This window comes from Nothoprocta perdicaria, unplaced genomic scaffold (assembly GCF_003342845.1).
Source record: "Nothoprocta perdicaria isolate Ctin4 unplaced genomic scaffold, notPer1 scaffold_270, whole genome shotgun sequence".
Lineage (NCBI taxonomy): Eukaryota > Metazoa > Chordata > Aves > Tinamiformes > Tinamidae > Nothoprocta > Nothoprocta perdicaria.
The window spans coordinates 55,155-82,062 of record NW_020455500.1 but is presented as its reverse complement, the minus strand read 5'-3'; the positions used below and the strand labels follow the sequence as shown (position 1 = coordinate 82,062).

Below are 26,908 nucleotides of genomic sequence, written 5' to 3'. Positions count from 1 at the left end.
AACTAGATGACCTCTGGGGTCCCTTCCAACCTTAAGCATTCTATGATTCTATGATCTGCCTTCAATGAAAGGTTAACTTGAAATTTCTGTAGATCAAAGTGACATGGGATTAGTTAACCAAATACCGTAGAGCTACTAGAGAATTTTATATTTTGGATATGAATCATTTTTTAAAAATAAAAATATAACACTCACACAATATTCTTTCTAATGAATCACATTTTTCCATACTGCAAGGGGTGCCTGAGAAAGATTTCTACCTACCTGCYTGTCTAAATAGTTATGTGTCATCTGGTATTCATCCTCCAGTGTACGACAAGATGATTCAAGGCAGAGGTTTCAGGCCGTTGGAAATCCCAAGCATTATTGCAATGTCCTACCTTAATGGGTACAAGGTGTGCTAAGCCTAGTTCTGCTTTTATAGAGCCAACAGCAAACTCACATTATATAAACTATTAAAAAAAAAAAGATTGGCGTGCTTGAGTTACWTCTTGCACCACATCAAATGTGCTCGGGATGGAATAATTGAAGGARGTTTCCCGGGACATTTCCCAGGACTCCTGGCACTGCACTGTGCTATTGGAAAATATGGATGATATGACACGATTATCAAAGGGAACCTGTCTTGATTAAAGAGTCTAATCATATTGTATGATTGCCTACGATATATTACAATATTATGTGATTAGATTATTTAATCAAAGCAAGTGTTTTCCTTTATGATAGCTCCAATATATTCTTTATCTACTTACCTTAGGCTACTTGTATGACAAATATGCCTAGTTATGCTGGTGTGGGAGGCATGTCTGCAAGGCATTTATTTGAATATGTGAACCAATACAATCTCTGTTTCTTGAAGAAGGYGTTCTGCAAACCATGGTGGTCATTGCTGATCTTAATTTCTTACTGCCTGCTATGACTCCACAGCAAATTGGTCCACTCCATTTATGCAGTTTTAGAACGTTTCACTTGCTCTGTGCTGCATGGAGCAGTTCTGAAAACCTTCCCATCAGGGACAGCAAATCTACTCTGTAATTTAGCGGTTACAACTGCTCATTTTTTTAAGAAAAATCTAGAGATAAACTATACTTTCTGCAACAAGTAAGTGAATATCTTATAACCATCACAACTACATTTGCCGTACAGATTGGAGTGGCTCTCTCAGACAATATTCTGTTGATTAATAATCCTTTCAATTACATGTGTATGTTATGTTAAATTTCCTGGGTTATTCAATCTTCTTTTTAACTAGCCACTGCTGCTATGTTCTCCGTAGTGCATGTGCACAGGTTCTTGTTTCTCATKTCATCATACAGAGAGGATGTCAGCTCGTTTTTTCACTTTGCTCTTTATTTTTTCATACTTTCCTATATTGCATGCAAACTTTTTTTTGCTGGTATGCTTGCCAGACAAAGAGACATCTGTAATGAGGAATGTGGGAGATTACAGAATTGCAAGACTGAGATTATGCAAACAAAGTCATGTCTAAAGAAAAGTTGCAAGGACTTCATGATCAATAAATTGCTGGATTGCTGCCATCAGCAGCTGTGGGGAACGGCCCCAGCAAGAATGAGAAAGTTTATAATACTTTTTTCCACTTGCACATTAAAACCAGGTACAGAGAGCACCCAAAATTCAGGTTCTTAGAGAAGACTTCACAATGCAAAACTTAACATATAACGAACAAATTMAATTTCTTCTACTTGAGAAAACTATAGTGTTAAACATTTCTAGGAGCAATGGAGAAGATCGCTGTATAACCCTAGGCATATTTATGATACAGAGCAGCTGTAACTTGGTGGGAGCAGCTTGTTGGCACTGGGTGCACATTGCTACCTTAAGCAATATTGCAGAGCAGACAATCACAGCATACTAGTATTTTTTTTTTACCAAAATTTTTGAATGAGAGTTATATTTTTTTTCTGCTAACTGTAGCAGTACCTGTAACTGTACCTTAATCTTTTCTTATATCTGCAAAGCTTTATCTCTTCCATATGCAATGATACTTAGCAGCCCTTCTATGGGGGTTCAAAGCTCTGATTTCATGTAAACCATGGAAATTAAAATGATGATATAAGGTGTAATTAAGCAGAGCTCCCAGTTATGATGAACTTTTATGCTGCAGAAGTAATAGTAAAATGACTTTTGAGATCCTCCTGTCACATACACATCCATCCAGAACTACGACATTAGGAAATTCATTCCCTTGCCCTTCTGTGCTATATTCCTTGATGACTGCTAGGGAATTGAGTCTTTCCCAAAATAAAATTCGGCACAGAGTAGCAATGAGGTGGAACTGAAATCCCAAACTGTGACCTTCAGAACCACATGCTTGGATGTTGTGTAAGCCAAGGGAGCTTGAACATAGGAGGCCTTTAGGTGTGGGAAATCAAGGGCCAGGGAAGAACCTGAAGTTTCTTAGTTTGAAAGATGCAAGGGGCTCAGTTGAAATCTGTGTTTCATCAGTACATAGCCCCCCTGGAGGGGCTGGTGGGACAGGTGCTTGGAGGATGCATCTCCTCACAGGTGTTGGCACTGCTGTCCTGCTAATAGCTTGGGCATAAGAAGAGGGCAAGGTCCCTACAGCTTCCTTTGCCTCTCTGCTGGGGTTTTGGGGCCAGTGTGGCCATTCCTGCTCCTGTCCAAGAAGAGGAGCTGCTGGATGGGTGGGAGTGACAATAGCTGGAAGCCCCAAGGCTGGAGTGTGCGGTTGGTGAAGCCCCAGCTGTGCTAGGAGAAAAGATGAGCAGGAGAGTGATGAGGTTTGTGGGTGTATTAAAATAACTTGTGRTGTTTTGATTAAAGCACTTTCAATTAGGGGTTGCCTGCAGGGGAAGAAGTTCGGGTGCCCTCCTTGAGGGCACCCAAATGTCCTGGCCTCTCAAAAGAGGGCTGCCTTGGTAAGCATGGAGGAAACTATGAGTTCTGGAGTCCAGGGGTCCAGACCTTGTGCCCTTAAGCATTTTACTAAATGAACGTTGGATTAAAATATTCAATGTTCCTGCTCTCCTCTCTTTAAAAACAGTGTAAGAGGAACAATTTCTCTTACAAAGCATTGCTAAATCTAGTCATGAAAAGAGCTGTAGAAGAATGAATTGTGCTTATTATTATCATTACTATTCCTTACATTCTTTTGAATTGTTTCTTATTTTTTATCTCTAAGGGCACTCAGCTGAATAATTGTTGTTCCTGTGCCCCCATGGTGTAGGATGCTTGGGAGAGCAAAGTGCTAAGCGATGCTGCAAGGAAGAATAGTCGAGTCCTGTTTTTCCCTTTTATGCTTAGAAGTGTGTTATTTTAAGGTGTGATTTTGCAGTGTTCTTGCTGGGGGCCATTTGCTTGCATGAGAAGTCCCACCGAGTTGGACGGGCCAAGCTGGCGAGCAGTCRCTAACATGCAGGACTGGCTGTTGCACCAAGGAGAACGTTGCCAGAGGTGTTCCCCTTGCTAGGGCACACCTCACAGCCTGCCTTTTATCCCCTTCTGCAGGAGAACATTTACACAGGCAATTCTCCTGGCGATCGTGTACCAGGATGGTATGGTAATATGTATAATTACCCAACAGAAAGGTAAAGGACTCAAAGGTCTTCTCTTTGCTTTATGGTGCTCAATGTCTATATTTCAAAGCCGTGCTGTTCCACCAGAACCTTCCAGGAATATGGGCTTATTTCACCTCTGAGAGAAGCTGTTTGTGTAACTGATAAGAAGGTGCAGAGTTCAGACAAGTGCAGCATCTCCTGGCTGGGCTGAACTCCGCGGATATTGGTACCTGATACTGGGAATAACTTGAAAAATAAACTGGTAATGAGATTGAGGGCTTCAGTGCAGCATGCCTGTCAGTAGGTATCGCATTCATTCATAGGCTTCACTGCGCTCAATTAAAAATGACTCCTTAGTTTCTACAGTCCACACCTCTGAAGTATTGCCCAAGAGGCTTCTCATTCTGACACTTGTGCATTAGCTTGATCATTAGCCTTGATAACCGCACACTCCCAGGTCCCAGTTTTCATGTCCTTTATCTCTTCCCCTTTGCTAATTGTGCCTGTTGTGTCTTTAACGATACTCACCCCGAGTTTTGCATTTGCATGGCGTTTCGGGTGCCCAAAGGCAAGTAGGACAGGCCTGGAGCACGTCCCAGGGAGGGGACATGTGAAGTGAGGGCAGCCTTGGGTGTCTTCAGGAGCTCCAGATGTTTGTTTGGCACCAGGATGCCTAGTCCTGGGAAAGCAGAGATGCGTTTGSGGCTATAGAAGTCATTGGCTGCACTTTGACTGTGGTTCAGCAGAGGTTTTCAGGTTTTCATACTTGATGTAAACACCTAAACTCTACTTAATCTCACTGCCAACACTTTAATCTTTTGATGGAATTGCTCCTTATTCTAGATGGAGCTCTATGTTTAGGAAGTGTTACTAAAATTATGATATAACGTGTGGCAAATGAACAAGTTCTCAGAAACCATGGCTTCTAATGTTAAAGTCCGCTACCCTAGGCAGAAAGCTGACAGTCTTTTGAATAGTCTTTAAGTCATTTTCATTAATTCTGTGGACGGAGATTTGTAGGTCTGTTCTGAGTGGCTGGGACAGCAGGATCTTCTGCCAGGCTCTGTGGATAGGAGAAGATCAATAGTGTAAAAATATTCAGTTTTACTGGCATATTTGATTTTTAAAATTTTTTTTATTCTTTATTTCTTTCCGATATGCATATGTAAAACATCACTGTCACTAACTCGAATAGCGTGTATTATGTTAATTGCAAGTTGCAGCCTGCTAGAAATGCCCACAGGCAAATTTGCTTTTCATGTAGTTTTAAGTCTCCACCCTCAAATATAAAACAGGAATTATCCAGAAAGGGTGACTTAGAAGGCTGGTGCATTTTGCATTTACAGTGGACTTTTTGCATTTTCCCCCTCCTGCAGAATTGAAATATTTTATGTGAATTTGTCAGTTTTGTAAATATTTTGTACAAAGCCTCTAAAATAATTTAACACTAAACCAGATTTTGAATTTCATGGTTTGTTTCCAGTTTCTGTTTGTGCCTTTTGACCTATATCATTTATTTCAGTTTGCGCTTATATTTAGTAATTTAAAATTATATTAATGACCGAAACACTTTAATAATTTCCATGGCCTCTGTGCTTCTGAATCAGAATGTCTTAGAGCTTCCATTCTGCAAAGCTCTTAATGAAAATGAACTCTTGGCTCTGAATTTCAAATGGAATTTTATACTGTGTAAACCCAGTTTTGTTTAATAAAAAAAATAAAATTAAAAAAAAAAGAAAAGAAAACGAGCACAAAATTAAGAAAGAAGGGAAATACATTCAGGAGGAAGGATAAAAGTTCTTCTCCTGCAAGCAAAATTTTACTCCCACCTCCAAAGGGAACAGTAGGATTGGCAGCAAAATCTGCCTCGTGGCCCAATTGTCCGACCTGCATGAACTGCTGGATAGGGGCCATTGGAATTAGGCAAGCCAGTATTGGCTCAAAGACTCCTAAATAATTAATTTCCACTCTTTGTGTTTTGTTATAACCCCTGACGTCCACTTCTGTAAGTGCCTTTCTTCAGCTGCAGTCCCTCTGCTCTGGAAACAATGATCTTTGTGCAAGTTGCATGGCCTGTACCATTACCAAACCTACCGTGACCTCTCCATCCTGAGCAGGAGCAACAGTCCATGCCATACCTTCCTTCCAGCTATCCCTCCACATTCCTTGCAGTTGGAACACTTTGCAATAGCACATTTCTCCCTGGATGGGGAATGTTATGTTGCTTTCATGGGTTACTTGTCCAATGGTTGAATTAAGTTAGTGAGAAAATTTCTGGCTTTATTCTGAATCGTTCGTGCTCAGGTCACCACCAAGGACTGGCTCATCATTGCCTGGGGTTTTTATATCAAGGTTGGTGCTTTCTTAAATGAATAAGCATTGATTTGAATATGATTTGTAGGGGTTGATTTGGCTCAACTGTATCTGAGGAAAATTCCTGCTGCTTCAGGAGCTGGTGGTTTAAGTTTTCTGTTTTACTCATCTTAGTTCGTGGACATCCCTTCTGGCTTTCAGACAACCTGAAGACATCTCCAGCGCTCAGTGTGGCTGTGGAATCCTGGATCAAGTAATTACGTGCTGTTGGGGGATGGTTAGATGGTTTATGTCATCTTCCTCAGATCCTGAAGACCAACATCTTTATTGGTTGCACGTGTTGCTGCCATCTGTTTAGTGGATATTTGGCCTGCAGTCAGGGGAACCTGGTAGAGAAGCTGCAGTGCTGATGGAGTAAAGGGAGCCTGAGGAAGCTGTGTCACCCGGCAGGCGCACAGCCCTTCACTCCAGCATCCCTGGCTTTGTGGGAAGGTGCTGCCATCCCCATCACAACCATCCAATCCACACTGACACTGTCATTCCTTGGTGCAGAGCAGGTGGACAACACCATGCGGGTACCATAGAGCAAGCATCATGTAGCTGCACAGAGAAAATATACTGATGACTTGAGTGACTTGAAGACAGGAGGACCCGGTGCTGCCGGCTTTTTATGCAGCATTTTTGTGCACTGTTAGCCATTTTGATCATTAGCCTTGTAGAAAACTGATAACTATTCCTGTATTGGTCTCCTGACTATTTGGGTTTTTCAGCTAGGGCAGAGGTTATTTTTAATTATATGGTTCTTATCTTACAGGTGGATGCTTCCATGTGCAGCTGCCTCTGCTGCTTGGTCTCCTGTAGATAGGTGGAAAATGTGATGTTTTGAGGTTCCTGACTTTTTTCCAGGACTTCTGCATTTTAGGGATGGTAAAGCTGCAGGTGTCCATAATTGCATGGACCTCAATAGCTGATCACTGGTGTTTGTCCTCATTCTATAACCCCAGCTGTCTTCCTCAGTAATTATGTGGATATATGTGACAGAGTCCCCCTCTTTGGCTACGAGTGGTAGCACAGAGACAACCTTTGTTGCTCAACATTCATTCTTTCCCTATGGTCTTCTGCTGTTCTTCTGCATTGTTTATTATGGGGAGGGCTGTCATCTTGGCACATCTGCAACTGCATTTTTACTGCTTTAATGTAAAGATTGCTGCTTCTCTAAAGCCCTTGCTCCTATTTATGGAGGGTGTTTTCTGGTCTTTGTGCTTTGGCAAGGCAAGAGGTGGAAGAGCCCTGGCTTTGCTAGTGATTGAGTTTTGAGCATGTGTGCCAAGTGCCAACTGCAGTAAGCRTTGCTATCGCAGAAGGTAGCGAATAAAAACCAAAGGTTTCTCAACTTATTCTTAAATAAGCACACCAAATGCATCCACTTTGTTTCCATAGCTGTGTTCGTAGTAGCGACAGGCTATATCCAACATGTGACATCACTGGCATAACCTAAAGGAGATTGCGGGCAGCTCCCATTCTTAGGAAACATTTGTTGGGTTGTCAATGTGCTAAGCATATGATTAATTCTATTTTTTTATATTTTGTATGCATTGGATGGATGGAATGCTTAGTAAATGGAAATCGTAGTAATTTAGGGGAGATTTTTTTTTCTCCCTAAAGCAAAAAGTGACATAGACGTCTCAGCGACGTTGCAGGGAAGGAGATGGGATATGTCATCCTTGCCGGAGCTCATCTGGCTTGGTTGGCTAGTTGCTATCTCTGTGATCCCAGCTGAGACATTCCAAGGCAACCGGCTTGCAGGGTGCTCTCTGGATGGGTCCTGCGCTACCTCCGAGGGCAGTCAGCCCTCAGGGCTGGAAGCTGATGGACTTGATCTCTAGTAAATGCAAATCTAACGGGCTTACTACTGGGCTGCATGTCTGCCACAGGTAAAACAAAGCCCTGCCTGAGGCRCAGGTCTCACTTTTAACTGTTTCCATCTCTCCACTGACTACCCTTGAATTCTGATGTTCTTTTTCCTCCTCTATTATCCTTTCTACAAAGGGAAAACACATTAGAAATGAATATTTATGTGGCCAGACACAAAATGCATCCTAGGAGCCACCAGTATAGTTTTACTTTTAGTCATCTTGCGTTACGTGTAGAGAAAATGCCACAGTAAGTGACTCCGCAAGGTTACAACATACACTTAATCCTAATAAGGAGGGAGAGGCTGTGGCTAACAGGTTGTTTTTCATCTCATTTTATTTCTAAACAAGCTGATAATCGGTTCTGAATCATGAGTTTGGAGGAAAACGTGGTGCTATTGTCAGGCCCAGCAGTGTTTACAGGAACGGTTTCATTTCCATCAGATCTGGTGACCTGCTGATACTCAAGTTATCCAGAAACTAAATCAGAATCAAGCTATCTCACTTAATAAATAATTTCAGATTCATGACAAAGACCGGAGTGGTCAAAAAGGTTTGTTTAGATCATGYCACATTCAAATAAGTGTGGAAAGATTCTTGACTGCCTTATCAGTTTGCCCTCAGGGTGGGTGAGTTTTGTGGTGTTGCCTTCTGAGCTGGCCTGAAGCCTGGTGTGGCTTTTGGTGATTTGGATTTGTTTGAATGCAGAAGTCGCAGGTGACACTTCCTTGGTCGTTGAGCCTGCGTTATGCCAAGAGGCACAGTTCTGCTTGCTTCTCATTCCAAAGATATGGTGTAGCGGYGTTCTCCCAGCTTCTAAAACAGAAGTCTCCTGGAAGACCTGCTGCACAGGGTGACAAAACACAGTCAAATCTTGCTTCCCTGCCTTTCAGACTCTGTATCATGCACTTGTTCCTTCTTCTTCCTCTTGTATATAACTAGACTGAGTTACATGGAATAGCACTTAACGAAAATGTTCTACTAATTCTACTATTCTACTAATAATGTTCTACTAGGGAGGTTGTAGAGTGTCCTTCTCTGGAGGGCTTCAAAACCCACCTGGATGCCACCCTGTGCCACATGTTCTAGATGTGCCTGCTAGAGCAGGGGGGTTGGACTAGATATCACTAGAGGTCCCTTCCAACCTCAGCCATTCTGTGATTCTGTAACTGAGGACAGAAGGTGCGTAGTCATCTCAATGTGAGTCCAAAGGAAGACCATCCCTAGAGGACAGTAGCTCGAAGGGAAGAGAGCTGTTAACCACCAAATTGACRTTTGTGCCCTTGTCCCTGTGCATGTAGGATTCTTGGGCCGACAAAGCCCTCGTGTCCCTAGGGGGTGCCTCGGCAATGCCACTTGGGTGTGCAGAAGAGAGGTTCTTTAGGAAAATGTCTTTAATTTGCTGCTTGTGAAATTCCTCCTCTGAGGCTAGTTTCCTTTTAAGACCTTCCCTTTCTGGGCCCATCATGTGTGTGGAAGGTGTGTTTAGAAGCTGAAATTTCCACTTTCTTTAACCCCTTGGTGCCCTTGGCTTTCCTTCATGCGAGGCCACATTCTCCCATACCTGGACCACACTATTAGAGAAGGAAGGAGAGGCAGGAATAGGTGGGTGTGGAGGTGGGATGGGTAGCATGGGTGAAGGTCCTGCTTCCCTGAGGTGGGCAGTGGTTACACAGGGGACTGGTTTGGGATTAGTAGGGATTAGTTTGGGTAGGTAGGTGAGATGCAGGAGAAGGTTGGTGCAGTGGTGTGGGGGTCTCAAGGGATGGGGGACACTGGCAGGAGGGGGACTGTGCTGGGTGGAGAGGGACAAGGGCAGGAGCGGAGGCCCTGGGGGCGCGTGGCGGGGATGTGGGTGCGCAGGGTGTTTCCCGAGGAAGTGGGTCGGGCGGCCGCGGCGGGGGGGAAGTGGGCAGGGGCCGCGGGGGCTCCCGGCGGCTCCGCCTGCGCGCGGGGCAGCCCCGCGGCCGCGGTGAGCGGCGCTGGGCGGGCGGCCGGGCGGGCGGCTCCCATAAAGGGCCGGGCGCGGGCGGCAGAGCCGAGCCGAGCGGAGCGGAGCCGCCGCGATGGGGATGCTCAGCCTGCCGGGCTTCCTCTCGTGCGGGAAGAAGAAGGTGGGTCGGGCAAGGGGGCACCTCGCGCTTGGGGGGGGTGCTGGCGGGGACTGGGTAGGAAGGCAGCTGGGCAGGTGAAGGGGAAACAGGCACCCGGTGCTGGTGCAGGAGGCTTCGCAGGAGCGGGACCTGTCCTGATCGTGGACAGGTCTGGGGGTGATGGACATGGGGGGCTGAGCAGCATGGGATGTGCATGGGGCAAGATGGATAGGTGCTGGGAACAGGAGTAGCACCTGGGTGGGCATGGGGTGCTGAGGCAGGTAGAGGGCTGAGCTAGGGGGGCACCTGTACAGGTATGGGAAGAGCTGGATGAGTTCTTTAAAGTGGATGCACAGAAATAAGTTGGGCTGAGYACCTGGCCAGGCACAGGGCACCTGGGCACATGCAGGTTGGAATGGGGAAGGGGTTCTAGCAGCCCAGGGGATTTGGTTTGGTGCAGGRCATGGCTGGCCTTGAGGATGCACTGGGTCTTCCAAGGGGACCCTCTGGGCTGGCAGGCTTCTCAACTGTGCCCACCTCATCTCACCATGCCTGGGTTCTGCCTGGCTGGAAAAGGGTGCCTGTGCTCAGCCCGCTTTGCCTCTGGAGYTCTCCTGAGCCTTCCCTCTTCTCCTTCTCTTCCAAGGATTTCAGTTTGTCAACAGAAAAGGATGGCCATGCCACGAGCAGTGATGAGAACCAGGAACGTGGCAACTGGACCAACAAGAGCGACTACCTGCTCTCCATGGTGGGCTACGCCGTGGGCCTGGGCAACGTCTGGCGCTTTCCCTACCTCACCTACCAGAACGGCGGAGGTACCTGTGTCGAGCGGCCGTGTCGGGGGGGGGTGCCCTGCGATGTACCTTGGGGAGATGAAGGCCACCTGTGAGACTGGGAGGGCTTTGTCATGACCTGGATGTGAGCATCACCCTGGGGCCTGGGATAGTGCCTGCTGGTAGGRATGGGCACAAGAGGAGGGAGCATCTCAGTATCTCTGAGTACCAAGGAAGGGGGGAGATATTTTTTTTCCACTGCAAGCTTCCATCTGAGAATCCAGAGCATTTTGGAAGGTCAGAAAACAGGGCTGCCCTTGGAGCTGATGAGGCTCCAAAGATGCCAGGGACCATTCCAGCTGTGAAACAAGTCCTGGTGCTTGTCCCCAGGAAACGGAGCTACTCCAAAACCCCTGAGCTGCTCCAAAAGCCACCTTGGATGGATAGAAACATTCCAGTTTCCGGTCTAAATTTATTCATGACTGACTTGCATCTTTTGTCAAGGTGCCAATAGCCTCTACTCACCTAAATAGCTGTCCTTCATTCCCAGTGTTTATCTCCCTGATATGTTTATAGCGAGCACTTGAATCCCCTCTCAACCTTTGTTTTGCCAGGCAAACAAGCTAAGCCGGAATAATTATCCAAGCTTGATAATTATCTCCATCAGATGCTTGGGAAGTGTGAGGTCGAGAGAGCCTCTACCTGCTTACACAATGAAATACAGCAAGGCCAAAAGCAGGCTCAAGATTCCTCCTTGGCTGCTAATCCAGAGTTTTGCCTACCCGCCAGGCAACCACTGGTAATTAAAGGGTGCAAATGCCAAGTAACTGCAAAGGGCTTATTTGTATGGGCTCAGGTGCTCTGCCTAACAGTCATTTTAGGTCATGTTTAGGACTGGAAATGCACCATGGTCAGTAGCTGCGAGGCAYGTGGCACATCAGATGGTGTTCTTGGTGCCGAGGTTTTATTGGGGTGAGCTTGGTTTGGTTGTGTCTCCTAAATATAGCAGATATTTGCAGTCCTTTGCAGATTGGGCTCCGTGATTATTTTTAAGCAAGCTGCTTGCAACAAGGATACCTCCTGGTTGAATGCGTTGGGTCGTGCTTAGGATGCCTGTGCTCTCACCTTCCCTATCTCGCGCTGCTTTTGGTTTGTGCATGCAAACACAAAAGAACAGGGCTCTCATTGCTGCCAAGCTGAAGGGCACGTTGATATGGCCTYGCACAAGAGCCCTGCTGAGATCGTGCAGTCGGCCGAGCGTGCAAAATAACCCTCGTGCTCAGACTCTGCAAATGCCACTGCAGCCTGGAAGCTCTGAGATGAGGTAGAAGCCAAGAGGACCTGCATGGGAGCCCCGTTCCCATGTACACATCCCAGCAGCACAGGATGCATTGGGTTTTGGGAGAACAGCATGTGTTGGATACTCTTTGTGAAACCTCTTTAGTACTATGGGAGAGATYGTCCCATGTACCAGTCCTCCTAGTAACCTATGTTCCTTCATGATGGTCCTGCATAGTCTTGCAGAACACAGGACCAAGAAATCTATACCTTATGTATAAAGCGGAGAAGCACAGTAGGATATAAAACAAAATAACAACCACAAAAAAGACATAAAATGCATTACAGTTGTGATGAATACTGAAAGGCTCATTGGTTTTTGTTTTTTTTTTTTTTCTTTTTTCCCCCCTCAGGTGCCTTTTTAATCCCGTATACAGTGATGCTGGCACTGGCTGGCTTGCCTTTATTTTTCATGGAATGTTCCCTGGGGCAGTTTGCCAGTCTAGGGCCAATTTCTGTGTGGAGAATATTGCCATTGTTTCAAGGTTGGTATGACTGTATTTCCATATGGATTTTTATTATTATTGTTATCTTAATAAACAGATGTGGATTAATCATTTCTCCACAAAGTCATTAATTCTGGCAGGCTCTTTTCTGTGTGAAGAATAGTATCAGGGTTTCAAGGTCATTATTATTATGTCTCCAGGTAGATCTTGAGTTTTAATTTCTTTCCTTTTTTCTTTTTTAATTCCAGTTGATAAATCAATGTGGATTAATGATTGGATTAATGATTTTCTAGAAAACTATTGATCAGACCAGATCTTATAGATGATTCTCTTGGTGTCATGCAGCATGTCRCACTAACTGCCGTTGAGCAGACTAGGGAAAATTGTTTGCTCTGTGGGAAAAAGACCAGCTAAATACCTGGCACTGCTTATGGCAAGCTGCAAATCACAACTTTATTGCTATTTCTATATGCTTTATGTCCCAAGTACCTTGCAAGGTAGTTATGCATTGAAGGTGCTAATTCTGCAACGACTGCTGTGCATGTGGAACTTATATACAAATAAATGTATGGCTTTGCATGGATTCAGGTAGTTGCACTATGATAAAATAGGCCAGATTCTGGCTTGGCTGCCTGTTATGATAGAAATAATCACACTGTAGTGTTAGCTTGCCTAGCTGTTTGGATTTCATGGGGAGCTTTGTGTTTGGAAATGAGTAACCACATGCCTTTATTTGCCTTTATCCATCCTTGCTCTGTACAGAAGGGTGTAAAGGACTTTGTTATTGGTCCTGTTTGTCCTCTTTATCTATCAGAGGAATTAACGTAGGAACAAGGAAGTTATGTTTCTGATACAATGAGAATTTTACCTGCCAACTTCTGCAGGTACAAAAGGGATTGCAGGCTGACTGGTTGACTGAACAGCTACACTTTTCCCTCCCCTGCTCCCTCTGGTCTTCGGTTAGCAGCACAAACAACCTTTCGAAACAAGAACAGTGCATTTAACTTAAAAGCTAAAGTCTATAGACATAAGAAATACCTTATGTCTCCGTGCAGATCTCACTTTAAATACACTCTCTGAGATGAGAGGGTTTGGCAGATGTTCCCAAAACTCACGGAACAAAGTCCACTTGAACGAAGGAAGATAAAAGTATTGGCACAGAAATACTACTCTTGCTTCTCATTTATTGCCACAGCTAGATGTTATTATGAGGTCTTTGCACTGGCTGGATTGGCCCRAGTTTTTGTGTCCTTTTTGTTTTCCCTTCCACTAAGAGACCAAAACTTCCAGCTGACCTCTGGAAGATCTCAGTACTGAACTTACCCTTTACACTCGGATGTGAGAACTAACCCAGTTCTTCTACGAACTTGATTCTTCCTYGTACTTGTGTCTCGTACTCTAATGSGACAGCAGATATGAGCTGCTGGCAATGTTCAGATACTTGGCATTTCTTTCACGTCTTGTTCTAAGTTTACACAGCAGCCTCTGGAAGGGAGACTCACAAGTCAGCTTTACTTGTATTAGCTATGGGAAAAGTTGCTCCTGACTTTCTTCCACCTTGCTCTAATGCATTGGCTTTGTCTAACCATTTTCTTCATTGCTCATGGTTGGTGCAAAAGCAGAATGGATTTCCATTTGGAAATGATTTGGTGTCTGGGAGCCAAACTATTGCAGACAACTCTGCTTTCTGCATGCTGTAGGGAAAAGTGTGATGTTTTTATCCAGGGAAGTGTCTCTGTACTTGTAAGAACTTAGTCTACAAGGTGATGAAATAATTTCAGGGGATTCTGCTGGCACTTGAAGGACATGCTGAGTTCACTGAAGGCGATGCACTGTTTTGACCTGTATTTGGTGTGGTTACGACGTTGTCTTTCTCTCTTTCCTAGGAGTGGGCATCACAATGGTCATCATCTCAACATTTGTGTCCATCTATTACAACGTTATCATTGCTTATGCACTCTACTACTTATTTGCCTCATTTCAAAAAGTGCTACCATGGTCAGATTGCTTTGCCTGGGCAGATGAGTCCTGCAGCAAAACAAAAATAGGTATTGTACCAAATATTACCATATATGGCTTAAATATTCCTGTTTTGATTAATTACTTTCTGCTGTTTTCTGGGAAGATTTGCATGATCAAGAGGGCTACCCATGACACACACAATCTTTCCTGGAATTTTTGCCTCAGAACACATAGGAGCAGGATTTGCCCATTTCTTTTTACTAGTTTCAGGTCCTTGTGTTCTCTCTAGAGAGCTGGGACGAAGCCTCCTTGTTGCTTGCCGTTTTCCTCTCTTAAAATCTAAGTTTTCTTCCAATGCATGCAATCCCCAAAAATACTGCCTTCCCATGTCATCAGGCTTTCAAGGCAATGCAAATACCTCATATGAAATAAGAATACTCCTATAGTGTTTATCTGGGGTTCTTCTGTTACCTTTTTTTTGCCTGCTCATGGCTTATGGTAATTCTGAGTACCAGTGGGGCATTGCTAGTGTGATTTATTGACTCTTGAGGACACATCTCCATGCCATTGTTCTTGATGTTTGGCAGCACGTGTACTGCCAATTACTTGTTATCTCACCAGCATCCATATCAGACTAATATAGTGGAAAAAGGTGGAGTATATGAGATAAATAGAGGAAATAAGCCCATCTGGAAGTGTGTTGCTGTTGAGAGTGTTTAAAATACTGGGGACTAAATAATGCATTAAATTACTTGAAGTGTGAATATAACTGAAGTCTCTGGAAAAAGACATTTTCGTATCTGTAGTTAAGATTTATATCACAAGAAGTTGGTGCTTCATTTGGTGAAAACGTGCTAATTTTGAATGGGCTGAGCAAAAATATTTCCGCCTAAAATTAATAGATTCTGGAGGAATGTGTTAGCCAAGGCTACCATCTCAACACAGTCTGCTCTTGGCAAGTATTCTTTACCTTTGCAGTAAGTAAAGGTGATTCTGAGCACACTGGATCCCTGGTATTTGAATTCACTGACAAAGTAATGCAGTCACAGCTGCAAGAGATATTCTAAATATTGGTACTTTAGTGACAAAACTATTTGTTAAGGTAGTGGATTTTTAAATTTTTTTTTCTTTTTTTTTTTTTTATCTCTGTATGTTAACAATGCATTGCTTTTTTTTTCCCTTTCAGTGAGTGACTGCAATGCCACCTTAGATGGTGAAATCATTCATGCAAACTACTCCTACATTGCAAGCAACAATCTCACGTGTATCAATGACAGCATTACCTATAAACCGGTGCAATTTCCAAGTGAGCAATACTGGAAGTAAGTGTACATAAATACTTCAGAAATTGCTAAAAGTTAATTTGTTTTGCACTGTGATTGTTTTGAATGGGTCCACCATTTTTGTCCTACCTTGCCTTCTGGAAACAGACTTCTGCAAGGGCATGGGCATGCACAACAGTGYGGAACGAATTTAAAATTTAATGGATGAGTCTAAAACCTTTAAAAGATCAAGAATTGCAGCAGAGCAAATGAGCCAACCCGTAGCCAACTGAAAAATAATCCAGCTAAAGGAACCTTATTCTCCAGAGGCCTGCCAAGGACTACTTAGGATCTCTATGTACAGTACGCACTATTTCACAAGATACTGCGTAAGATGCATTCAGCCTATCCAGAATACTAGTTTTTTTGTGAAATTGCAGTCTCTTTAGTCATCTGACTTATAGTGGTCTCATGTTTCTTTGGGATCCTGCAAGCTGGTTTTCTGCCTCAAAGACCTTTTTTCTTGCCTTGAGTGTTTCTGGTTAAAGAACCTAGGTAGGCGTAGTGGGAAAAGTGTGGAGAATGGAGAGCTGATGGACCCTAGAAAGAGAAAAACATGGGGTAAAATATTTTCAACTCCAGTGGCTCAGTTGTCCTTGTGAAAATTACTTCAGGGGCTCCAAATATGTGTAGAAACCTGCTTGCTCTCCTCCTTGAGTTGGCTGATGAGAAGGAGCATGTTTTGCTTTGCTCTCTTCTCATCGCATCGTTCTGTTTTTCAGCAAAGTGGCTCTTCAGCGCTCAAGTGGGCTGGATGAGACTGGCCACATTGTATGGTACCTGGCACTCTGCCTCCTCTTGTCCTGGATGATCGTCGGAGCTGCGTTATTTAAAGGAATAAAATCTTCTGGAAAGGTAAGGCGGGAGGAGACCAGCAGCTCAAAGTCACAGTCATTAAGGGAGGTTAACTAAGGGAAAAGTTTGCTGCCCTTTTCTTGTGTTTTATGTAACAGTTATGAAGCAATCGTCATGATTACAGAGCAGATATTTAGTGCCCTGGTCTCTTCATTCCACCAAGGCTGCCAGGCATTTGAGGACCTCGCTGTCACGCAAGAGACCTAGGCTCAGTTCTGACCGTGCACATGTGACTGCGTGCGCACGCCCTGAGAACACCCATTAATTATTGGCACCTACGACTGTTTGAGGTGTTTGGAAAATACAGGTCAAGCCCTGCAAGCAGAGGTGCATGTGCAGCTTCCTGCTGGGTTGTGACATCCTGTGTAGAGCTGAGATTTAGGCTGCTCACACAGACCGGGTCTAGGGGTGCTGGTTCTCACACTTGGGCTCTGGTGAGCTCCGATGTCCATCTGCTTGAGCCTGGCATTGCCCCAGGGTCAGGTAGGCTCCTCTCCAGCCACCACCAGCGGGTTGAGTTTCATTCCTTCCTGCCTGATGCTCTTCTCCTGGGTTAGTTGCTCTCTGAAGAACTGGAGATACAACACACAGTCACTTTGGTCTCTGTTGCCTTCTCTTGCCCTTTCTGGTCCTTTCCTTCTCGTTTAGCCTGCTTTTTTTCCTATCGCTTGTCTTTCCACTGTTCCTCTCTGCCTTCCCTCCTTCCTTCAGTCTAATGTTTCTCCTCCTTTCTCTTGGGAGCTTTCTGCCCTCCATCTCAGCACCTCAGGGTAGGGTATCTGTGCTTTCCCAGCTGCAGTTGTTCTGCCGCATGGTTCCTCTTGACCTCACATTCTTTGGGTTCCTGTGAAATGGCTCTTCCTGTTGTCCCTCCTTTCCTGGCATGAAGGTAGAACTCTTCCAGGAATAAGGTAAGACTAGGGGTAAGGCTTCATGTAACAAGCAATTATCTGCCTGCGCAACTCTGAAACTAAGAATCCAGAAAGAGTCCTGCAAGCATCTTGCATGGTGATAGCACTGCAGAGTCCTACTTCTGGCCTAGGTCCTACTAAAACCCATGCCAGAARCCGGAATCTGTGCTAGAAGCTATATAGACAAATGACAGCAAATTAATCTGTGTCTGAGAGAGCTTAAAAGTCTTTGTTCCCAGCAAAAGAAGCTTCCGGCGTGGCTTTATGCAGTTGCATCAGGAGATAATTCCACCCTGACCACCTGACTTTGGCTTTGAGCTCTTGTTTGCTAGAAACGTTGTCTAGCAGGAGACCTCTGAGGTAGCCGAGACCAGTCCTTGCTGTGGTAGTAAATCATGTCAGAAGGCACATTTCTGAAGCTGAGCACTATCTTAAAAGTGGTTGGGTGGCTTGGACCTTCTGCTTCCCATGGAATGCGGTTCTAGAACCGGCTAATCCACATGGTTAGCACTTGATATGAATGTTCACCTCCAGCCTCACTTCCTTGATCAGCCATTCTTTTCGCTTGGATTCAGCAGTTTTCTGTCTAAATCCTCACCATTCCTCATGCCTGGGAAGGTATGGTTTCCCTCGGTTCTCAGGGTGTCCCTGCCTTTCTTCTTACAGGTGGTCTACTTCACAGCACTCTTCCCATACGTCATTCTGCTCATCTTACTGGTGCGAGGTGCCACCCTGGAAGGCGCTCGGGATGGCATTGAATATTACATTGGGAAACAGTCCAACATCACAAAGTTGATGGAGGCAGAGGTGAGATGATGTCAGATCCGGAAGTGTGACACAACTCCGAGGCTATATTGGTTTACTACTTACTAAAGCAACCACGTAGTTCCCCATCTTGAAGAACCACAGCTGCTGCTTTATCTAGTCAGATGCCTCTTCATTTCCTGTCATGGAATGTGCACCCACAACTAGGTTCTGTTTTTTTCAGCAACTCTCAGCTCTAGGATGTCCAAGCCCCCATCTAGCTCATCTACAAGCTTTACCACCATGTAGTAGCAACTTCCACGATGTTGCCTCTGGAGTAGTTCTCTAGACACTTRCTAAAGTTTTATCTATGGATAAACACATCAGGCCTGCTGATAAAGTTCTCACTGAGGTATCAAGCATTGCTTTCATCTGGCCCAAGTGCCTGGGCTGCTAACGGCTTCAGGGAGCTTTTTCAGTAGATGGACAGGACCTCTGAGTTTGAAAGTCAGGCCGTAACTTGCCCAGTAAATTAGCTCAGAAGAAAAAGGTGGATGGGGTGGACACTTTGTACAAGAGAAGGAAGCCTAACTTGTATTTTGGATTAGGTTTATGCCAACATCAGTTCTGTGTGATGAAAAGCAAATATTTAATGTGTCTGGTCTGTGCTGGTTTATGTGAGGATTTGCCATTAACTTGAGGGTTACAGCAGAGGCAGAATTAATCAGAGCCTCCCAAAAGTGACTGCGTCTTGAGGGTCATGGTATGGGGAATGTGAGTGGGAGAACACACAGGTCTTCATTTGTGCAACCCTATGCAGGTTTTCCTTATACGCTGGCACTGTGACAAGATTCGTATCTCAACAGCCCACATATACGACTGAATTGAATCTTTCTTTCAAGGTTATCTCAATAAGGCTTAAATATTTGGCAACAGACACAGGATGTTTCTATGACCTTCCCTAGATCACAGAAAATATTCTTTGTGTTAAAGACAGTAGAGTCAGCAGCATGACATTTCCCACTAACTCTAAAATTTGCATGAAATAAAATTTGCTGTAAAGATTAAATCTAGAAACGCCTTGCAACTTCCATAGAGGAACTTGAATATTTATTTATTTATTACTGTTATTCATAAAATATCTTTCTTGTTCTGTTTACTGGCAGGTTTGGAAAGAYGCAGCCACCCAGATATTCTACTCCTTGTCAGTGGCATGGGGTGGACTTGTCGCTTTGTCCTCGTACAATAAGTTCCACAACAACTGCTACTCGGATGCTATTATAGTTTGTGTAACAAACTGCCTCACTAGTGTATTTGCTGGGTTTGCAATATTCTCCATCCTGGGACATATGGCATTCGTGTCGGAGAGACCTGTCTCAGAAGTTGTAGACTCAGGTAGGTTGATCTTCATGCTCTCGGGATCTGGACTTACTTGACTAAAGCCTGACAATAACCTCTGTCATTTCATTGCATTGCAGGGTTTGATTTGGCATTTGTTGCCTACCCCGAAGCTCTCTCCAAGCTACCAGTTGCTCCTCTTTGGTCCTTTTTGTTTTTCTTTATGCTTCTGCTCTTGGGCCTTGACTCACAGTTTGCCACCATAGGTGAGTGAGGATTTTGAGTAACCCATCGCTTTTCAGCCCAAAATCACATTTCTTAGTTATTCTGCCTCTGCTCAAAACTCACGTTTGTTCTCTTGCAGAAACGCTAACCACCACCATACAAGATATATACCCTAAAGTGATGAAAAAGTTGAGGGTCCCTGTAACCCTGGGTGTGTGCATATTGCTCTTCTTTCTTGGCCTTATATGTGTCACTCAGGTAAGAGATTGAATTGTTTTGGGGGGTGAGTTTAGTTAGGCTTCAAATGTTAGTTTGCTCAGGTTAAAATACCCTTTCCCACTTTGACAAGAACTTCCCTGCATGTTTTTCTTTGCCTGTATTTGAGAGAATCTTGCATCTGGCAATACACCYGGACAAGCAAATAAGAAATTACCATGGGAAAGTCAGAATGACCTTTTGATCAAAAAATCTGCAAACAGCTTGCCTATTCTTTTGAAATATATTTCTTAGAAATTTTCAGTACAGCCTGTCTGCTTTCTAGAGGCCACTGCTTTTGAGGGTGTAAGGATTCATCATAAGGGCTGTATCTAGGAATGCAGATTTACATATGTAATTGCACTGATCAGGTAAAGAAGGCAGCTTTACATGATCAGATGAATAGATRGCTGTATCAAGCAAAGCACATAGGATGCAAAACATGATGATAAGGAAACTTGCAAGGGTTTGGTTCATAAGAATGAGATGATATAAAGCCTGTTCTGTGTTTCTGCTATTGCATTACTGGTGTTCAACTCTAATGGGGAACTGGTGTGTGAGAGATCATTCAGTCCCACTAGAACTGATAACTGGTATGGCTACTCCTGTAGAGCCTCACTGAAGCCTCAGCTTTAGTACTCTTTAATCAGACATTTGAATCTTGCTATCAGCCCTTTATATATATAAAATATATAAAAATTATATAGATATAGTATGTGCATATGCCTAGTTGCTAATACATAAATCTGCAGTAGTTCATCAGATGCATTCTTCAGCTTTATGTACAGATACTCAAATAATGTTCACGAATCTATATTTAACTCAGACAATTAGGAATTTAAAAAATTTAAAGTTAATTATTTGAACTGATTTAAACAACATAGGTTAGTCTATTTGCATAGAAAGTTACTAGGACTGGCTATGTCTTTACCTATTTGTTCTTTGTTCTACAGGCAGGAATTTACTGGGTTAACTTAATAGATCATTTCTGTGCTGGATGGGGAATCCTTATTGCAGCTGTTCTGGAAATAATAGGCATCGTCTACATTTATGGTAAATTATGTAAACTAAAAAAAAAAACAGAATTGTCAATACCAACAATCCCAGGCATATTGTATATTAAACTATAATCTCTGCAATAAAATGCAATCTTAATTGTTAAAGGCTSTCACCCGATTACCATAGACTTGGGAAAGTTGACCTTGACCATTCTGTCCCCTTCCCTCTATCATTCTTGAGCAATGGCACAAGCATGAGAGATGCCTCCTTTACTGTATATTATATGTCTGTCTGTCAACAGGAGGAAACAGATTCATTGAAGACATTGAAATGATGATTGGAAAGAAGCACTTTCTCTTCTGGTTGTGGTGGAGGGTGTGCTGGTTTTTCATTACTCCTGTGCTCCTAACAGTGAGTATAAATGGCAGAATTATGTTAATGTCACCCARTGTGCTTGATATTGGACAGGCTTCCAGCTAAAGACTCAGGGATGAATTTCCAGCTCTTGAATATAAAGATGAGATATGGTCGAGTCAATGGAGCAACCCATAGGCTGTCCCATTCCAGTATGCACTGCTCTGCCTTGGGGCTTCTCTAGGGAAGGCCAAGCCTTCAGAACAGCTACTAACAGGCTGGGTCGCAGGAGAAATATGCACCAGTCAGACTACCAGCTGGCTTCTCCATTTCAGGCTGAAGAAAAGTTGTGTTGAAAACCTAGAATTGTGAGAAATCCCACTTTCTGGACAGATCCGTGGCATGAGTTTGCTCTTASTATGTTAAGCTGTTTTTCTGTCTCACTAGGCTCTGCCTTAGGCCTGCCTTGTGCCACTCCATTTTAGTGGGTGCAGTATCTGGGAGGAGGGAAACACAAGCCAAATGCCACAAGCCCAGGAGCAGTGGCATGTTGTTCTGGCTGCAACATTCTCTAATCTTTTCAGACCTTAACTTAGGAAATACTTCTTATAAATACCTTACATCTGCAAGAATATTTACCAACCATTTCTCCTATAAATATAAAGACAAAAAGGAGAARGCTAGTGAGCTCACTCAAAAAAAGCATATACTCTCCAAGATAAGAACAGAAAGGTACCCAGAAGTCTATTTCTGATTAAACACTGAGATGTAATTACAAGTGCTTGCTCGCATAGCAGGGTTGTCTTTCCCATCTGTCCTTCAGTCTTACAGCTAGAGCATGTTTGAATACCCAGGCCTGCACAACAAATCTCATTTGTGGAAAGCAAGAGGGAGCTGTGCAGAATTAGCAGCCAGTCCTGTAGTAACTGTGACTTGTGTTCAATACAAGTTCAGGTCACCTTGAAACCTGTTTTTTTTTTTGTTGTTGTTTGTTTTTTTTTCATTTTTTCTTTTTAAAAGGCAATTTTGGTCTGGTCTCTGGTCACGTTTTCAACTCCCTCTTATGGCTCTGTCTTGTACCCAACGTGGGGAACTGCTGTTGGCTGGTGTATGATTATCTTCTGTGTCATCTGGATTCCCATCGTTGCTTTTGTAAAGATAGCTAGAGCTGAAGGAAACCTATTCCAGGTAAGGGCACAAAAATCAGCTGTCCTAGACTCAAATCTTGTTCTCCTTAGCATGGTCAGGAAAGCTTGTGCTCTCAGGAGCATGTTCTATACATGGAGATACTCATTTATTGGATTTTTAGATCAAGCTATACCTGTAGTAGTAGTTGCATCAGAGGCACATTTGCCCTGCTGTATCCAGAGATAAAGCCCTCTGAAAACTCTGAAAGTCCCCTGAAAAGCAGTTTGCTTTTGAGYTGCAACTTGCTGAGTTGCAGTGCACGTTAAATGTTCCACCTTTACTGAGGAGAAAAGTATGCAAGATGAAGATAAGACATTAAATGCTGCTTTTGTTCTTGCTTTGCAGCGCATTGCAAGCTGCTGCCGGCCAGCTGCAAACTGGGGGCCCTATCTGGAATGCCATCGGGGAGAGAGATACAGCCACATCGTAGATCCCAAAAAGGAGAAGGACCACGAGATCCCCACTGTGTCTGGCTTCGTGTACAAACGAGAATGAGACCTCATTTGGATGACAACTTGTTTTTTAACATAAAAGTGATTTTATGTTAAACTATTAGAAGGTTGCAATGCAAAATCAGAAAAAAAGGAAAAAGGAAACAAAGCAAAAAAATCATCAGCCCCCTGCCCTCCAAAACCTAGCCTGCAGATGAGARCAAGACATATTATTTATTTTTAGGGTTGTATTTTCAGGGAGCAATGAATTAAAAGGCAGATACCGGTCGTCTCCCTAGATATTTAGGTTGCGAGGGCAGGAAAATGGGTTCTGACTTCCCCAGGTTAATGGGCTGGGTGTGCTCGACCCAGTCCAACCAGTATCCAGCTGGACTGCAGATGCTGGTGGGGAAGAAAATAAAAGACACATTCTGGTATTCTCCAGCTCTGTGAAGTTTGAGCCAAATGGTGCTGTTGGCAGTTACTGGCTTCAGCTGAGCTTAGTGCCGGCGGAGCTTAGGTAAGCGGGGTAAGCTGCTACGCGGCCCTGCAGTCCAGGGACTATGAATTTCTCTTTTCTTTGTTTAAGCCTTGCTCAGTGCTGTGAGGCCACTCAGGATTTAATGTCCACTGAAGTGTGTGTGTTTTGTCTGGGTATATATAAATATCAAGTGGCAAAAAAAAAAAAACCCAACCTTGCCATGAAATAAGGCTATAGTGTGGTGAAAAGCAGGCTTCCTTATATTTATCACTGTTCCTCCAGGAGTCCCCCATGGGCTGTCTTTTGTGTCAGGGCCCGTGCTCCGCTTTTCTGTGTCTGTAATTCACAGCCCGTGTGTCCCCATGCTCTGTTACTAGCCAAGGCCGTGCAGGGATAGGAACCCTTGATTTCGGCTGCATCCTGCTCTCCCTCCATTCATCAAGGCCTTACTTATCTGCATCCTTTTTCATTCTGCCTGAGGTTTTTCCTAGCAAAGGGCCTAGACCCAAAGTGATTTTTAAAGATTCAAGCTGTGCCTCAGTCTTGTTGTACAGCCAAGAGAAGCAGAGCTTCACGCTAGGTGAAGATTACAATGTTCTTGTAATACAGTAGTCTAAACACTCCAAAATCATGAGGCTGGGCATCCACAATAATGAGATTTTTCTGGAAAACTACGGAAGTATGCAGATCTTCAATGTGATTTTGCCTTTAGTGCCTTTAAGATCCAATGCCTCTCAGCTCCTCTTGGGGAAAAGAGAGCAGAGCTTCACTTTATAACCTAACTCCAGGAGCTGGGGCATTAAGGCCAATCTACTTGGTCTTAGAGTAGAGGGTTGAGTAAAGAGACTCTGATTCCCTCCTAGCATCACAGCATGCTGAGGGGTGTCTATATCACTGTGAGATGGTTCCTTGGGACCAATGTGGCAGGTTTCTGTCCGTCTCTTCCTCTCAGGGCTTTGTCCCCATTTCTGGACATGAAGCAACAGGGATAGTTGCCTGAGCTGCATTACCTAGGTATACCTTTTATAATGGTATTTTTGTGACCAATCATCACTTTATAGCAAATAAAAAGTAATTTTCTGTTTGTAACTCTTTGGAGAATTCCTGTGGAACTGCAGTGGGATTTGGTGGGGTGAGGGTGGTGCCTTTTGTTATCCTAGAGCTTTGGGAGACTGAACTGGGGAGTTCACATCTGGGAACCATTATTTTTGTAGTTCAGACCTAATGCAATAGCCCTGATTTTGCCCTGGTTTAGAAAATAGAGGAAAATCTTCCTGTGAATTTATGAGGACAGAGGGACTAGAAGTTGTGTTGGGACCTGGTTAGGAGGACACCTCCCCTGTCCCTGGGCGAGCTGAGTCTTCCAGCTTGGGATTGTCTGAGGATCCATGAGGACCTTGCTCTTGGAGGAAGGCTGGATCCTGCAGAGCTTGTCCTCCTTGCCCATGCCAGCTGAAGACCCCACTCTCTTGCCTCTTGGGGATGCTGAAAAGTCATGAACACCAGCCTCTAAGGGAGGATGTTCAGTACTGGGCAGGGGCCTTTTCTATTTCTTGTTCGTTTTTCCTTTGAAGAGGGGAAAAAAGATTAAAAGAAAATGGTTCTGCTTCAGTCACACCGAGCTGCAGTGAAAGGAAAACTCTTGGAAAGAGAMAAGTAGAACATGAAAAAACAAATATGTTCAGCTTGGATTGGCTTGGGATTCCAGTGTGCTTTCAGCCAGAGAAGGGACCACAGACAWAAACAGTGCCAGGGAGTCTGAAAGCTGCATGTGTAACATGGAAATGCTTAAAAAGAGGTATTTGAGCCATTGCTTGTGTAGGTATGTGAAGTGATTAGTTAGGCTTAGKGAAGCGGTTTTAAACCCAAGTCTTAATTCCAGCGTGGACTCTGATCCTGGAGCTGCACAGAGGTTTGTGGCCAGCAGAGAGCAGTGCCAGCCCACGGCTCTGCACCCAGCGCCAGGAGCTCGACTGGGCTCCCAAAGTAACCTGGAAAGGTCTTTCCAAGAAGGAAAAGGTTTCTCGGCATGTTCYAGTTGTTTGAAGATGATGCTCTTGTTCAGCGCCCATGCAACGTTGCAGCAACAACGCGGCTGCTTTGTTAAAACTGCTCTAGGCTCTGCAAGCTGGAGCTGGCAAAAGGCGCTCTCATCCAGGGCCTGGCCCTGGGAAATGGCTCCTCTGTCCCCAATAACTTTGTTTTCTGACAGGTTTTGTCCCCTGCCTCCAGGAGTTCAGCTGAGCCTCATCCCATCAGAGGCAAGTTTATGATGGGAAAGAGGTTTTACCTCATTGGAAGAAACAAATTTCAATATTTTCAAAGTGATTGTGCTTTTTGGTCCAAATTCTCCTTTCTTAAAAAAAAAAAAAAAAAAAAAAAAGAAAGAAAAGAAAAAAGGCAAACAGACTACAAAGGGCTGAGAAAGAAGAAACACTGAAGTTTAGCGAACACTCTTTAGAAATTACAAAAATACTTTTGTTCAATCTGAGGTGCTTTGGGAAGCAGGTGAGAATGGAGTTGATATTTTGGCTTTTCTACTTGCTTTGCTTCAAAGCCGTTTGAAGGAAGAAAGGATTTGTTTCTGAGTTAGCTCTAACTACAATGCAAATAAGAATACTGACACAACCCTTAAGAGGGAAAAATCATTTCACCCTAACTGCATTAGGCGGTTGTTCAAGAATCAACATTGAWCCTGGCCCTAAAGGGATGCCAGGAGCCAGTATCTAATCTTGGCTCCTGCGAGCCCCAGGGGAGCTGCAGATCTGCCTTTTGGGCTAACAATGCACAGAAGCGGTAAAAACGAGCTGAAATYTGAGCGCTGCAGATAAGTGGTACTCAAGGAAGGGAATAAGGGAAGAGAAAGATATTATACAGAACCGATGGTTCCCRTGTGAGTATTTCCACTGACTTTACAGGCCAATTGCTGTCTAAATAACACAGCCAACCTGGGTACCTACAGAGGCCTATCACGTATTTTTCTGGGTTATGCAGATGTTTCTGCCTGTTTATYGTATAGGACTTTATTTTATAGGACTATGTAGCACATTGGAAGAATGACAACGACTGGACACTTTGGCCACCTGGGTGGAAGCATGTTTTTGAGTTTGACGTGCTTTCCAAAGCTGGGATTGTGGCCCCGAGATACAGGTGGTTGTTGCTGTCCCATATTCATCTTTTCCAGCGTGAGAGCAGGGAACACACGAGAGCTGAGCACAGCAATCTGTGACGCACACAGGCTCTCTCATAATGATATATGGCCATTTTCTATGCTTTAAGCTACATGTAATACCTGCTGCTATTTTAGCTCTCTATGAAACTCTTTCATGTCTCTGCTGCTGCCTGAGAAATTGTTCTTTATATTTATACAAAATAATCCCCTTATACAGTTATTACAGCCTGGCACTAAGCTCGGTTTAAAATACTTT

The 26,908-nt window shown here is 44.0% G+C and overlaps 1 protein-coding gene across 1 annotated transcript; it reads left to right on the top strand.

The window, feature by feature from the left end:
• Positions 1-9,831: 9,831 nt before the first annotated feature.
• SLC6A14 (solute carrier family 6 member 14) lies at positions 9,832-23,063 on the top strand. Its single transcript, XM_026040905.1, has 14 exons — positions 9,832-9,879; positions 10,505-10,673; positions 12,323-12,454; positions 14,302-14,463; positions 15,564-15,699; positions 16,422-16,554; positions 18,132-18,272; positions 19,376-19,604; positions 19,688-19,813; positions 19,912-20,030; positions 20,981-21,080; positions 21,328-21,437; positions 22,401-22,568; positions 22,914-23,063. Exons 1-14 carry the CDS (start codon positions 9,832-9,834, stop codon positions 23,061-23,063), a joined length of 1,923 nt encoding a protein of 640 aa, XP_025896690.1.
• Positions 23,064-26,908: the final 3,845 nt, after the last annotated feature.